Source organism: Bombyx mori, chromosome 16 (assembly GCF_030269925.1).
Source record: "Bombyx mori chromosome 16, ASM3026992v2".
NCBI lineage: Eukaryota > Metazoa > Arthropoda > Insecta > Lepidoptera > Bombycidae > Bombyx > Bombyx mori.
Genome location: NC_085122.1, coordinates 14,078,868 through 14,092,500, shown reverse-complemented (window position 1 = coordinate 14,092,500; position 13,633 = coordinate 14,078,868). Strand labels below are relative to the sequence as shown.

Genomic DNA, 13,633 nt, shown 5'->3' with positions numbered 1-13,633 from the left:
TGTTGTTGTCGTGGTGCTGCGGTGGCAGAGTGACGGCGTGGTGAGGAGGGAATCCAGGAGGGGTGAGCAGCAGCGGCGTGGGTTGTCCGAGATGTGCCAGGTGTCCCGGACCCAACAGTTGTTCTTGTTGCATTTTGCTCAGTAGAGACGTGGCGTCTGAGATCATTTTTTGCGTCGGCGGCATCGGTTTGTTCATGTTTGGCGGACAAGCTGAAAATAGAATGCATCGTTTAATTATTATGTATGTGCATATTATGTTCATTAAGGGATTTCATGATTTTCGATGTTTTTGGAATTCACTAATTGTATATCTGTTTTTTTTTTTATTAACAATTTTAGTAAATTAGTTTGATGCAGAGACAGCGATGCCAATACTTACGAGGTGCTCCGCTGTAGTTTCCGGTTCTCATCAGTTTCTCGGGTGCAATCTTGTACTGTGACGCAACCAGCTTGTGAACAGCATTATCGTCTTCTAAGAACATCTTCATCCTGATAAATGGCTCCCTTCCCTTTTGCGTAAGCATATGCCAGGGCTTCGGTCTCGCTAACAAATCGCTGACCGATCCTTGAGAGAGACCAAGAACTGACTCCCCAAACAAACGTTGGCTTATGGAGTACTGGCTTAATGCTTCCTTGACCCGTCGGACTATCTCCTCCGTGTTCAAGTTGTTAAAGAGATCAAACTGTTGTTGGGTGATCGGCGGTAGTACAGCTTTCATGGATCTTTGTGGCGGCGGATGGTGCGGGGGATTTGTTGGTTGCGATATTAAGCTATTAGTTATTGAGGCCATTCTCTGCAAGGGGCTTGCCGCTGCTGAGCTAGTAAAGTCCTCGTTGGGCGTGATCGCGGGTGGTAGAATAGCATTCCCTAGTGGGCTGGAAGCAGACGACCCCGTGGACTGCTGTCCGGGCTCTAGCTTAGGTCGGACCAATGAGAACGCACTACCTGCGTGGCGTATCGCCTCTTCGGCATCTAATGGCTTGTCCTTATCACTATCAGTCATTCCGTTCATTTTCATAGTTTTGTCTTTCGGAAGAGACAAATCTTGAATGGCTCCCGAGCCATTCATATGTTGGTTTTGAGCTTGCTGTATTGCCTGTTGCTGCAGGGCGAGCAGGTTCGGAAAGGGCGGCATTCCTGGCAAGTTGTGGAGATTGGGAATGTTGGTCCCCGGCTGGAGCTTAGCCAGCTCCCTGTGGTAGGCCTCGAGCGCCATGCGAATGTCCTCGGGCGGTCTCTCCATGTGAGGAGCCATACCGCTGCTGAAAAAAGGGGGAAGCATGCTATACGTCAGTTTTAGATTTGCTGTTCTCGTCTGAATTACTGTCGCTATTTCAATATAATGTGAATTGAATTGAGCCAATATAGTGATTTTATTTTTAAATATCTAACGTTTATCACTCAGACATTATTAGTAGCTAAATTGACCGGCGTTAAATTGAAAGTTGAACTTACCCAGGGAAGCTATCTCGGCTGTGGCGCATGTCTTCAACCCGCCTGGTCATGATCTTAGCCAGTTCCTCATGGTAGATGCGCACGACTTTATCCGGAGGAATGTCATCGTTTTCGTACTTCTTAAGTCTTCTGTTTTGACTCGAATCCTGAAATTTTTATTTTTAATTTTTAATACCTTTGTTTGGTTTCAACTCGAGTTCGCGCTCTACCTGGTAATAAGTGAAACCTATAGACTTATACATCATAATGTGAATGCCACTGTTAATATTGAATCATAAATTTGAAGTCTGAATTGTTCTGCGTGATGGGTTTACCAGACATATTCTTTTGAAAATTTGAGATCATCTAGGCTGGGTAGGCTGGCCCTCAAGGACTTAGAAGTCCATCTTTCCTATTTTACTCCAAACGCATTTGGCTAGTGAACATGAACTTTTATACTTATAAATCGAAGGCTATTTTGGTTTAAAAAAATACCTTATTTGAAAACGGTGAGAGGCACTGGGTCCTTGGTGAGCTGGAATCCTCATTACTCCTAGAATCATCATTATTGTGGTGTCCTGATGGGGTTTTCATAAGGTGTGAAGCTTCGCTGAGCATGTGAGCAAGACGGTCGTCGCCTTCTCCTTCTGATCTACCGAAGCCGGGACCTGGAGTGCCATCTTTCGTCCCTACTGTAAAGAGAGAGAAAAAACTGTTAATTTGGTTCTGGAATGTATGGAAAAGCTCTTGAGAGAAGAGTTTAGTCAAAGTTTGAGATGGTATAAAAGAAGTCAAGTGAATGGAAGTAAATAATTAAAGCCAAATGCGATCAAAATTAGTACGGAAATGCTGAACTCATAGTACTGTCCTTCTTGCATCTAACGTTTCAACAAGTCAGCAATGAACGTTTTAATTAGAACCGCACATCATCGCATTCTATTACGATCTAGTAATAACTATACTTAATACTCGTGTACCGCGACACACAAATTTAATTGTCGCTAAAGTCCCTCGCAGAGCCGAGCGAGTTTACATATGCCAACTGACATATTAACGAGTTATTTTAGGCACAATTGATATTAAGAGAGTCGTTTAATTGTGCAGCGAAGGATAATAGCTGAATGGGCCGCTATCGTCGGCTCGGATGCTAATCCAAAACCGGCGCCCGCGCAACCATAAACAAAACGAGTTACGCGCCAAAACCGACCGCCATATTGTCGCCATTTATTCTGTCAACATATTGTCTTCGAGACTCACAATGGAACTATTTAGATCTTGATATACGTTGAATTTGTTTTAATTAAGACGCAAATAATTAGTTTGAGAGCGTTTGTAGCGACCATTATAGGATCGTTCTCGATGCATGACGGGGCTGAGTGGTCGCGATCTTGTGTGAGGTTAATCGGAATTAATGTTGTAGTTCAAAGAGACCCTTGTATTTTTCTTATTTGTTGATGATTTTATGTGCAATGTTAATTTTATAAGGGTCCTAATTAAGTAGTCGTTATAAACAAGTAGGTATGTAAGTAATACGCATAGCATAAAAATACTCTGTTATAGGTAATAAAAATGTCGTCAGTCTTAGCAATAATTCCTGAAATCGTCTGAAAAAACAGCTCTCATTGTTATTTGAGTTCAGCTGTTCTAAATTAAGTTTTTATTTTACTTGTGGTATTTTAATGATCGCAAATAAAGATCGTCTCTCCAGTGTAATCCATTAATTTAAGGATTACAAAGGACTTGCTGGCAATGCTAAGTATAAGTACCTGTTTATGTTTTATTTGGAAACCGACAATTTGGTAGCAACTTTGTGAACGCAATACCATGGTGCCATGCAGAGAAATTTAATTATTATTACGGTTCAATTGTAATTCTTATAACATTAAGTTGATGAATTGATAGCTAGGTATACAGGTTTGTGGCGGTAGGAAATGAATACGTCACACATTATGTACTCACTGATTAGTACTATTGACGTGTGACACTCGACAGGAGTGAACTTCTTTGACGGCAAGAGATAGACAAAAAGCAAGACCGAGAGACAGTAATGAAATCGTTGATCGTTTAGAGAGTAGAGATCGTTTAGAATCGTCGCATCGTCGTCACTACACACAAAAATTCACTAAAACCCATTTAGGGCCTTTTTTTTATTATTCAAGAAAATAATAAATAAAAATAACTACAGAAAAGGTGTGTTTAATTTCTGCATAGTTCTAGAACATTTTCCCCAACGTTAAGGAGATATGAAGATTATTTTTATTGTTTCGAAATAACGACAAATATTTGATGTAATCATCACGACCGGACCACAGTACCTATGCGAGGTCACTAATAGTTCTTATAATTACATTCTAATAGCAGTTATCACACTCAACCATTGGATGAGTGGTTACTCCGTTCCGGGACTAGCCTTGGATCAGGCTGTTCGTTGACATTACTACATACATAAAGTCAGTAATTTAAAATAAACTATATGAATGTGAAAAACCGCCTCATGATTGAAATCGTATGCAATATACGACTGGCCTAAATAACAATTAGTAATATACGTAATTAAACGAATTAATGTTTTAATTACAACACAATAAAACACATAATTCAGCGCTCCGTTATTGTTTTTCTTCAAACGCATTCAGGGAGAGTAATTTTATTGGCGTCTTAAAACATTCTTATTTTATTACGAATCAAAAATGAATTAATACGTTTCCCGAAGGAGTTCTGTGGTCGAGATACGACAAAACGTTTGTTGACAAAAATATATTCTGGCGCTCGTCCACGATCTCCATCTTACTGCCTTGTGTTATCGAAACAAATATTTAAATAATTATAAAACGCGTATTGAAGATTAAAAACTTTCGAAAACATATTGAATTTAATAAGACAATTACATATAAGCAGAGCAATCAATGCATATAAAAGAGGTCACATTTTTTCCTGCCTAATCGCTGGAAGCTTCCATTACGAAAGGTTTGGTAGATGAGCTCACAGGGCTCAAGCTGGGAGGACTTGCTAACGCTCGCCCTGGTAAGGCCAGTGCTTTCCTGAATCTAGTACTGGGTCCGAATCGCGGCTCACTGAGAGCCTTCGGCGAGAACGGTGACTGGTACTTGGGGGGCCGAGCTGAGAACAAAGCGTCTAGAGCGGATCGGAAATACCAGACAGGACTGGTTAAGGAAGACGGCGGCTTTGTCCCGTCGTCTGGGTCGGAGATGGCGGAAGAGGTTGCGGCTGCGATCACCCTGGTATGCTAGCAGCCTGCCGCAGAAAAACTACAATTGGACAATGACTCCAGGCACAGTACAGCCTTACAATATTTTTGAGAGGGTAGTTTTGTATATGATTCCATCTCGAATACATTCTGTGGATAACAAGTTTTTTAATTTCAAATTTGCAGTGGGGTTTAACACGGAACCCATTAAGTTTCACATAAAATTGTTTAAACATTGAACAACTAGCACAATTCCTTTAGTTTGAGAGTTGTCAGTTTGAAACAACTTCCCCTGGGCTGTCGGTATTTCAGAACGTTTTGTTTTATTTAAATTCCTAAAAAAAAATAAGTAATCGCGTCCACAGAGAATTTTGTTATTTATTTGATAAAGAAACAGAAATTCGAGATCTTAACGACTTTCGAGTAAGCACGTGACGGAAATAAATTGTTTTATAAAAATGGCCAAGAAACCGAGATTATAATCTTACATGTCCATAATGTCGTGCTCCGCCCGTAACGGACGTTAGACAATAACTCTATATACGTGACGTGAATACGTAGCCTTCTGTTGTTTTAGTTAATTATTGAATTCATTTTTATAAAGAACTAGATGACCCGGCAGACTTCGTAGTGCCTCAATCGATAAATAAAAGACCTAAAATAAACTTAAAACAAACAAAAGGAATCCGTCCGACGGGAGACACATCAAAGGAAAAACAAAATTGTATTTTTTTTTTATTCCGAGCATTTTCATATTTACACCTTTTAAACCTCCTCTGGACTTCCACAAATAATTCAAGACCAAAATTAGCCAAATCGGTCCCGCCGTTCTCGAGTTTTAGCGAGACTAACGAACAGCAATTCATTTATATATATATAGACTTCTTTTAGTAGAATCTAAAATCTTCGAAGTAGCTATCGGCTAGCTAGCAGCACAGACATAGTGGAGGTTAGTTCACTCTTCCGAACGTCACGCGGAATGAGTTTTCCTGTGTTGAATAGCATTTGTTAGTTTTTAGAACGACAAAGAGGAGATCTTTCACGGCGAGGATGTTACTGCTGGGCAGAGCGAAAGTCCGAATGCTGTTGCACGGAACTTTTATTTTTATACATACAAGGTTTGAAAATGTTGTTAACGCGATTCAAGTTTTTGCTAGACTCGTTGTTCTACTGTACGATACTCACTCGCTGCAGAGAATAGTGAAACTGTGTGTGTGTGTGACAATAGCTTAACATAAGTTAATAAAAATGTTATAAGCCGTGTTTAAATCGAGTTCCGAATTTTAATTTAAATATTTGTATTTATAACAGACAAAATAAGTATTCGATACTCATCCGATTATTATGTTAAAACATCCGTTATGTGTATGGTAGAATCGTATCATTAGCATGTACACCATGCACGTTCAAACCGCGACAACTCAATATAAATAAGTTTCTTTAGGTTTTATGGGCATTACAGTTGTGTGCTTCACAGACACGATCGCTAGATTTAGCTTAAATTTTTATTTGAAACTTTATAACTATAGCGGAGATAGAAAAAAACCTTCTTTTTCTGAATTAAATATGCAGATCATTGTGGCATATGTAAAATATATTTCGTAATATAAAACGGAGAGAAACATACAGTAATTTGCATATACGTGTAACGTAAGTATATATCCTTCGACACACGGTACGTCAATAAATTTCAACACACGTCTATTAATGCCTTTGATCTTGTTGCAGACATTTTGTTATTCAGTAAACGGCCCGCGGACAATTACCGCGACGTGCCTCAGAGAATTGTCAAAAACTGAGGTTGTTTCCACTAGATCGTGACGAGATCGCAAACGCCATTTTGTGGCACGTCACCATCGGCAACATGGCGCTCGATACGCTGCTCAATAGTATTTACTCATCTATACACTAATTTGTTGTGATCAATCTAGTTCAGTTCCCGCGACTTGTATGTTATTCGGATGTTTTATGAAGAACTAAATAATATCTGTTTTTATGTGGTCATTACGATGAGCATTTTTGAAGAATATAAAAAAAAACTAGGCGCTCAATTAACGTCGTCCGGTCACGGAAGTTTTAAATTTATCGGTCGTTGTTTGATCGCTTCGGAGCGAGTTGCAGGTCGCCGGGAAACCAGGGAAAGTGTAAATTCGAGTGGCAATAACATAATTCAGGGATAACGATAAAAACGAAGAAATTATTTGTTTATGCGACATTAGGTCGCGTGCGGACACGCGAATCGTACTTCCTTCGTGACCATTATTGATTAATACGAGTCGTATGAATATTCAGAACGTTCCGAAGGTACAGAGGGAGGTGCCCTAAATTACTCTGTCATTGTGACATAGTAAAAAATGCCATTGAAATAATATAAAGGAACATGTAGGATCGTAATGGGGAACGTGTTTCCGGGATTGTAAATCAAGTTGGCGGGTAGTCGTAAGAAAGGGGTGAGAAGTGCTCGCTCGGTACGTCACTCGCGCGATCGATGCTTATTTGCATTCGAGTCGCCGGCGCGGACGGACGTCAGGGCCGCTCGAAAGTGTCGCAAACCATTAAAAAATGGCCTATTTGAATTGTTAATGCGATGCAAAAGAAGAAGAAATAGTTGCATAAGCAAATAGCGCGCTGGAAATTAGATGTCCAGTATACGACATGCCGAATGAACAGATATTATACGTGGGAGAAAAGTAGCCAAGAGATTATTGAACGACAGTCGAAATGATGTTGGATGCTTTGTAAAAAAATAGTTGAAAATTATTTAATGATATATATTTAGTACAGCGAGCTTTCTATCGCCGGGTCATTGCGTGAGGAGGGCCCGGTGATCGGGATCGCGTGTCTGCCGGCAATCTACCGCGCCGGGGGCACCGACCACAATTGATTCAATACCGGAGAGAATCACAACGATTCTGTGACGCACAGCAAATACTTTTGTAACGATTCTATGTACTTTAAGGAAAACACATTTGATATCACACCGGTACGGTGCGCGCTCTTCAAGCGAACGGTAGCAGCTTTGAGATTGAACGAGTGACATTGTTTTCAATTTTCTTCAGTTGAGTTGTGTTTTCCGTACTAACAACCTCGCGATTTGAAGCGACTCGTTGTACAAATGAAAGGCGAACCAAGAAAAAGAAAATTCAGTTTTTTTTTCGCCAAAAATGTGCTTTTGTTTTAGAAAATTATAGTAAACGATCTAAAACATAATTGCTCTTAATAGAACTGAGCTTAGAAAATATTTCCAGGGCGTGCCCGGTCTCAAACCAAACGACCCGAGGAGCGTTACAAGTAAACGCTTCGAACGGAAAAATAAAAACTAAATAAATCCACAGCGACATCGTAAAAGTGTAATAAAATGTAACACTATCGCTTCTCTCCTGTTCATGTTAATCATATGATTTCATAAGTATTTACGAAAATAACTTTAAAAAAAAACCGTTTAAATGTGTCATAGAAAAGTCTTAAAAAATCTACTTTTGTGAATTTCGTTTTATGCCGGAGGAAATTCAGGATAACGTTTAGTACCCTCACAAGTTTTGTAGATTTGGAATTGCTTCTTTTTTATTATCTTCAAAAGGTAATCAGAATGAATTCTAAGAAAAATTTCGATTGTGATTTTTAAACATTAAAGCTAGTTACGCGGCTAGTTAGAGCAGCTCTGACTATATATCTCCCACAAAACGATTCTGATTTGAAAATGACGTATGATGGACGACTTGGATGTACCTGATGAGGTTGCCTAGCGCGAGTTGGACATAAAAAAAACCTGAATGCTGTAAATATTAAGAGAGTAGAGAGAGCAATAATAGCGTGTAGTTTGATTATGAGAGAGGAGGGCTCTCTCTCGCAAACGTCCGTAGTTTTTAACTAGATTCGATAATCAATTTTGTCTGAGCGCCGAGTGCACATTCATAGTTACATTTTATATTATTTATTCGATTTTTTTCTGGAATTTGTAAATCTATCTATACTTAATATTATAAAGCTGAAGAGTTTGTTTGCTTGAACGCGCTAATCTCAGGAACTACTGGTCCGATTTGGAAAATTCTTTTAGTGTTAGATAGCTCATTTATTGAGGAAGGCCAATACAAGTGGAGCACCAATAAATAATGTTTCAAAATAGGGGTTTCAAACTAGCTCCTTAACATTCTATAATTCCAAAATAATTTAACTTTCTACGTAAATGAAGTGGGGGTAAAATTTAGCGTTATGCCAAAGTAACTATTCCACGCAAGCGGAGTCGCAGGCAGAAGCTAGTTTGAAACAAAACTCATTATTTTGTTTGTTATTGACAGCTTAAACAACAAACTGTGGGTCATGATCATATTGTATTCGCTTCAGCTGACGTGTCGGCCGAATGAACCCAGAATCCGGATATCACGAGTCTTACTTTGTGTTCTATTTTATATTACAATTTCTGACGTTTTCAATACTTTAAAATTTTCATGGATAATTTATTATTCCAACTACCGCCAACTTATAGAAAATTTGAGCCTGAGTTTAAACCGTATGTAATATCCTTGTCATTATGATTTTACAATGCTATTTTATTTTCTATACAATTACTAAAAATAATATTGAATACTATAACATTAGAAGTTTTCTGGGCAACCGTTGTCGAATTGTTTTGGCAACGGTTGTACAAAGGTATGCATTAGTAACTCGTAGAAGTGGATCTATGGATAGAGCTTGTATCGATTCCCAGGAGAACACAAAACTTTTTACCGGTATCCGGGGAAGTGTTCGCGTCAAGTCTTTTAATGTAATAACCGAATTCCACCGTCATCGTACCCCCCGCCCCCCGCCCCCCGGGGAACAATACCAACACTTAATTACACACTCGGCTCATAAAGTGCAGCAGCAAAGTGTTGGATACAAATTTCAAATAATCTTTTTCGATATATGTAGTTTAATTTCGCGTACTGCTCGATGTTTAATGTGATAGAAACTTATTTAAAATCCTTTTTTCATAAACTTGTTGCGATAAATATCAATCAGTCTACTTGTTCATACATGGCAATATGCCTGCGAAGTATTTGATCGGTCACCAATCACAAAATAATAAATGGTGACATTGAATATTGAAAATATGTATTGGCAACATTCTAACGGTCGACCTGAATTCAAAATAATTCCAAAATCGAAATTCTTGGCGCCAAAACCGTCCCATCTCCATTTTGTTGTGCCGCATTTAAAACAACAGTTTAATAGGAAATTAAGTGTTCCCTGAATTATTATTCGTGTTAATGAATTGCACACGTTTCCCTGCCTGTTTAAATCACAGTTCTGTCACACGGGATGGCCTGTTTAAGCTGTCAGTGCGGACACGATTTGTGTTCGGCCATCTTACATCTTTGCTCCGTTGTCTTGCATAATTAGCGGGGATTAATGAGAGCTCGTGAATGACTCGCTATTCCGATGTGATGTACGTGTTAATTCGGTGGATAACAGATATAAACGTAAATATAAACGGTTAACTCAATAATCGCTTGCGGACTGCGGTCGTCTTCTGTATCGAATACTTCCCAGCCTGATTAATTACAAATATCATGTATACATATGTAGGTATTAATTTATTAAGAAGACTTTTTGTCTCAATACAAATAATGTTTCGTTGATTTTTATGATATAATTCTAGCTAACAAATTGTTGTATCACGTGATTGTGAGTACAGTCATATACATAATAATATGCATTGGCCAACCGCTGAGAAGTTTTTTTCAAACCTGGCTTAAAGACAGAAGTGTCGTAGTGATTCCCCAGGGCAATTACGAGAAGGGAAATCCATTACGTATTTTAAGAAGTAAGACAGTAACTATTCATTGCGTTTACAAAAAATCCAAGTAATTTGAAAACCATAAACCAATAGATTAATAATGGAAAAGTACAACCACCTCCACGGTACATTAAATGTGTTAATTGATAAACTTGTACATCCACTATCGATCACCAGAGACAACCAAGACTTTACTAAAAAGTTGGATCTGTGTTACAATGTTGCCAGTATTAATCCGTTAGCCGGTCCTTAGTCGTTGTATTCGATGCGGCCCTGGCTCCTGATGGCGTGTCGTTTCGCAATCAATCGCTGTTTTAATCAATAAGCGGCTGTCTGTGCACCGATCGACGCATTAATGACCGTTATAGTTCGTCTCGTCTCGTCACGCTAAATAATTTTTAAACAATATCTTATTTGTAGATATTTTTAGCTTCGCATGGACCAATAAATGCTAAAAAATATATTTTGCTGTTTTGTAATATTTTTAAGAAAATCACCACTATTATATTTTTTGGACGAATGGATTTAAGCAAGTAATCTTTAAGCCTATAGTTTATATGATGTTATTCATAAAAACATGTCTTATGTTAAGTTTTGCCGCTAATTTCGGATTCAAACAGCGTTCACTTTCGCTTTTCCTCCTCAAGTGTACAAACTAGACGATAATTTTATTAACAATCGTGTGTGCTGGACATTATTATTTTTCTGGGCTTGTTTGGCTCGCTCGGGTCGGTTCCGTTATCTAGCCAATTTCTGCCGCAATGCAATTATGAGGTTATGTTAGATGTGATGCCAATGAAATTTCTAATGATTTTCATATAATGTCTAAAGTCAAGAGAAGGAAATTGATGTTTTTAATGTCTATAGACTGCAGCGAATGTTAATTTGAAGTCTTAGATGCCATGAGTGTGTTTCCAGTTTGAGTCAGTAGTAAAATGCAGTGTTATGGAGTGATTTAACGTAATTCATTGTCAATATCGTTCAAGCATGATGTATTTTTGTCGTTTCTAGCAGCTACAAGTGTATCGCCGTTGACTTGTTGTATCGGCGCAGCGCATTAGTCGGCGCGGCTTGTCGCGAGTGTGTGTCCGCTTTATTAGTCTTAAGCGCAGTTAGTGTTTAATAGTCGGCCTAAAATAGAGCGTTGAAATATTACAGCCGACTTCAATGATATTGTTAACGTATTCGCTCGCATATTTCGAAGCCATTCTGCTGCTGCAAGGAAGGGGTTGCTTTTTTAGATTATTAGTAAAGTTTTATCGGTATGACGACATCGCTGTCTTCCTCTGATACTGCCTGTTAAATGCTCTATGAACACGACTAATGTTTATCGCCTCCAAAGATTCCTTAGATCGTTACTTGGCGAGGCCACAATATATTTCCAATATTCAACATATATAAAAACGCCTTCGGATCTTAACTTGGATTTGGATTTTTAAAAGTGATTAAATCCGTGTGAATGACGCAAGCACGCGACTTTGAGCCCGTGCGGCACGGGCACACCCGCCCTGTCTCCCGTGCTCCGTGACGCAGCCGTCTTCCCTTTAGTTTAACTTAACTTTTTAACTACCTATGTATAGGCAGGCAGCGGCTTGGCTCTGCCCCTGGCATTGCTTAAGTCCATGGGCGACGATAACCACTCACCATCAGGTGGACCGTGTGCTCGTCTGCCTTCAAGGGCAATAAAAAAGAAAAAAAGTACTAATTTAATAATATCTTGTAATTATTTAATTGTGTACACATATTAATATTATGAAAAGAGCTGGCTATTTTCATGCTGACTCTATTAAGTGACAGAGCTGCATTCCGAGTGGGTGGTGTGACCATTTAAAAGTGCCCGCGGAGACCTATTGTAATAAAAAAATGTTTTGATTTTCATTTGGGAAGTTAAGTCGTAATTTAAAATCGAAGCGCATAGTTTTGGATCAGAAATAAATAGGAATAACCTCTTATTACAAAAGAAGGTATTTCATATTCAGCTGTTAAGTTGACCACTGAAACTATTCACATTACTATATGTAATTTATAGTGTCGTGACCTCGAAAGAACGCGAAAAAGTTCTTTCTCTACAAAGTAAGTATAACATTTAGTCGGATTACAAGCTCGGCTTCATAATCTTGTTCCAGCGACAAGATCTCACACCTCGCTCTGGACAATTAAGTAATTGTTTTATTTCCGTCCGCCGCGCGGTGGCGCTGAGGTTCAGCTTCAGCATTAAATACGCGTCTCGAATGCGAGTGTCGTTTTCTATTTTAATAATACTAGTGGTCCCGCAGTAGTCGAAATCCGACTATAATTAATTGAAATTGTAAGTTTGTACACTATTATGATTCTATTTTCAAAGACTATATTATACTTCTATAATCACAAATTTCGCAAAGCCTATAGAACTATAAAAAAATCTATATATTAATACGTGAAGCAAAAACTTTGTATCCCTTTTTACGAAAATTGCGCGGACGGAGGAGTATGAAATTTTCCACACTTATAGAGAATATAGAGAAGTGCACAATGCTAATATTTTTTTAAAATAATGCATAAAATATACATTAAATCAATAAAGAAAACATTACACACTCTACATACCATGTATTTGACGCACACACGCATGCATACTATTTATTGTCAAACTTTTGTTCTTGACGTCTGTGGTCAAATTGAGAATACGTTAAGTATTGTCTTTGTTAATATTATTTATAGTATAGTCTTGGCGAAATTTATGATTATAGAAGTATAAAATACAATCATAATAGTGTACAAACTTACAATTCCAATTAATTATAGTCGAATTTCGACTACTGCGGGACCTCTAGCATTAATAAATACAAACAATATTTAATCTATTCTCAATTTGACCACAGACGTAAAGAACAAAAGTTTGACAATAAATAAACAGTTTGCATGCGAGTGTGCGTCAAATACAGGGTATGTAGTGTGTGTAATGTTTTATTGATTTAATGTATTTTTTAGGCATAATTTTAAAAAATATTAACATTCTGCACTCCTTCTCTATATTCTCTATAAGTGTGGGAAATTTCATATTCCTCCGTCCGCGCAATTTTCGTAAAAAGGAATACAAAGTTTTTCCTTCACGTATTAATATATAGATGTATTACAATCTGAACTGATATTAATACTCAATAGTGTTTGTCACGTTCGGTTGTCGCGTAGACATACTCAATGTTACGTTTGCGGTTCAATCTTTAGTTTT

General features: G+C 38.2%; 1 protein-coding gene across 9 annotated transcripts in view; it reads right to left on the bottom strand.

Annotated features, from left to right (window-relative positions):
* LOC101736914 (homeobox protein cut) overlaps positions 1 to 13,633 on the bottom strand; it is a 180,833-nt gene that overhangs the window by 3,196 nt on the left and 164,004 nt on the right. For 7 of the 9 annotated variants that reach the window (XM_012696913.4, XM_021352557.3, XM_062673151.1 and 4 more), the window contains 4 exons: positions 1,931 to 2,127; positions 1,457 to 1,602; positions 380 to 1,284; positions 1 to 210 (listed from right to left, as the gene is read on the bottom strand). The exon at positions 1 to 210 is cut by the window's left edge and continues 3,196 nt beyond it. In XM_012696913.4, coding sequence (XP_012552367.2) covers positions 1 to 210; positions 380 to 1,284; positions 1,457 to 1,602; positions 1,931 to 2,127 — 1,458 coding nt within the window. The remainder of the gene's footprint in view (positions 211 to 379; positions 1,285 to 1,456; positions 1,603 to 1,930; positions 2,128 to 13,633) is intronic. The other 2 variants (XM_021352547.3, XM_021352549.3) reach the window with 2 other exon arrangements.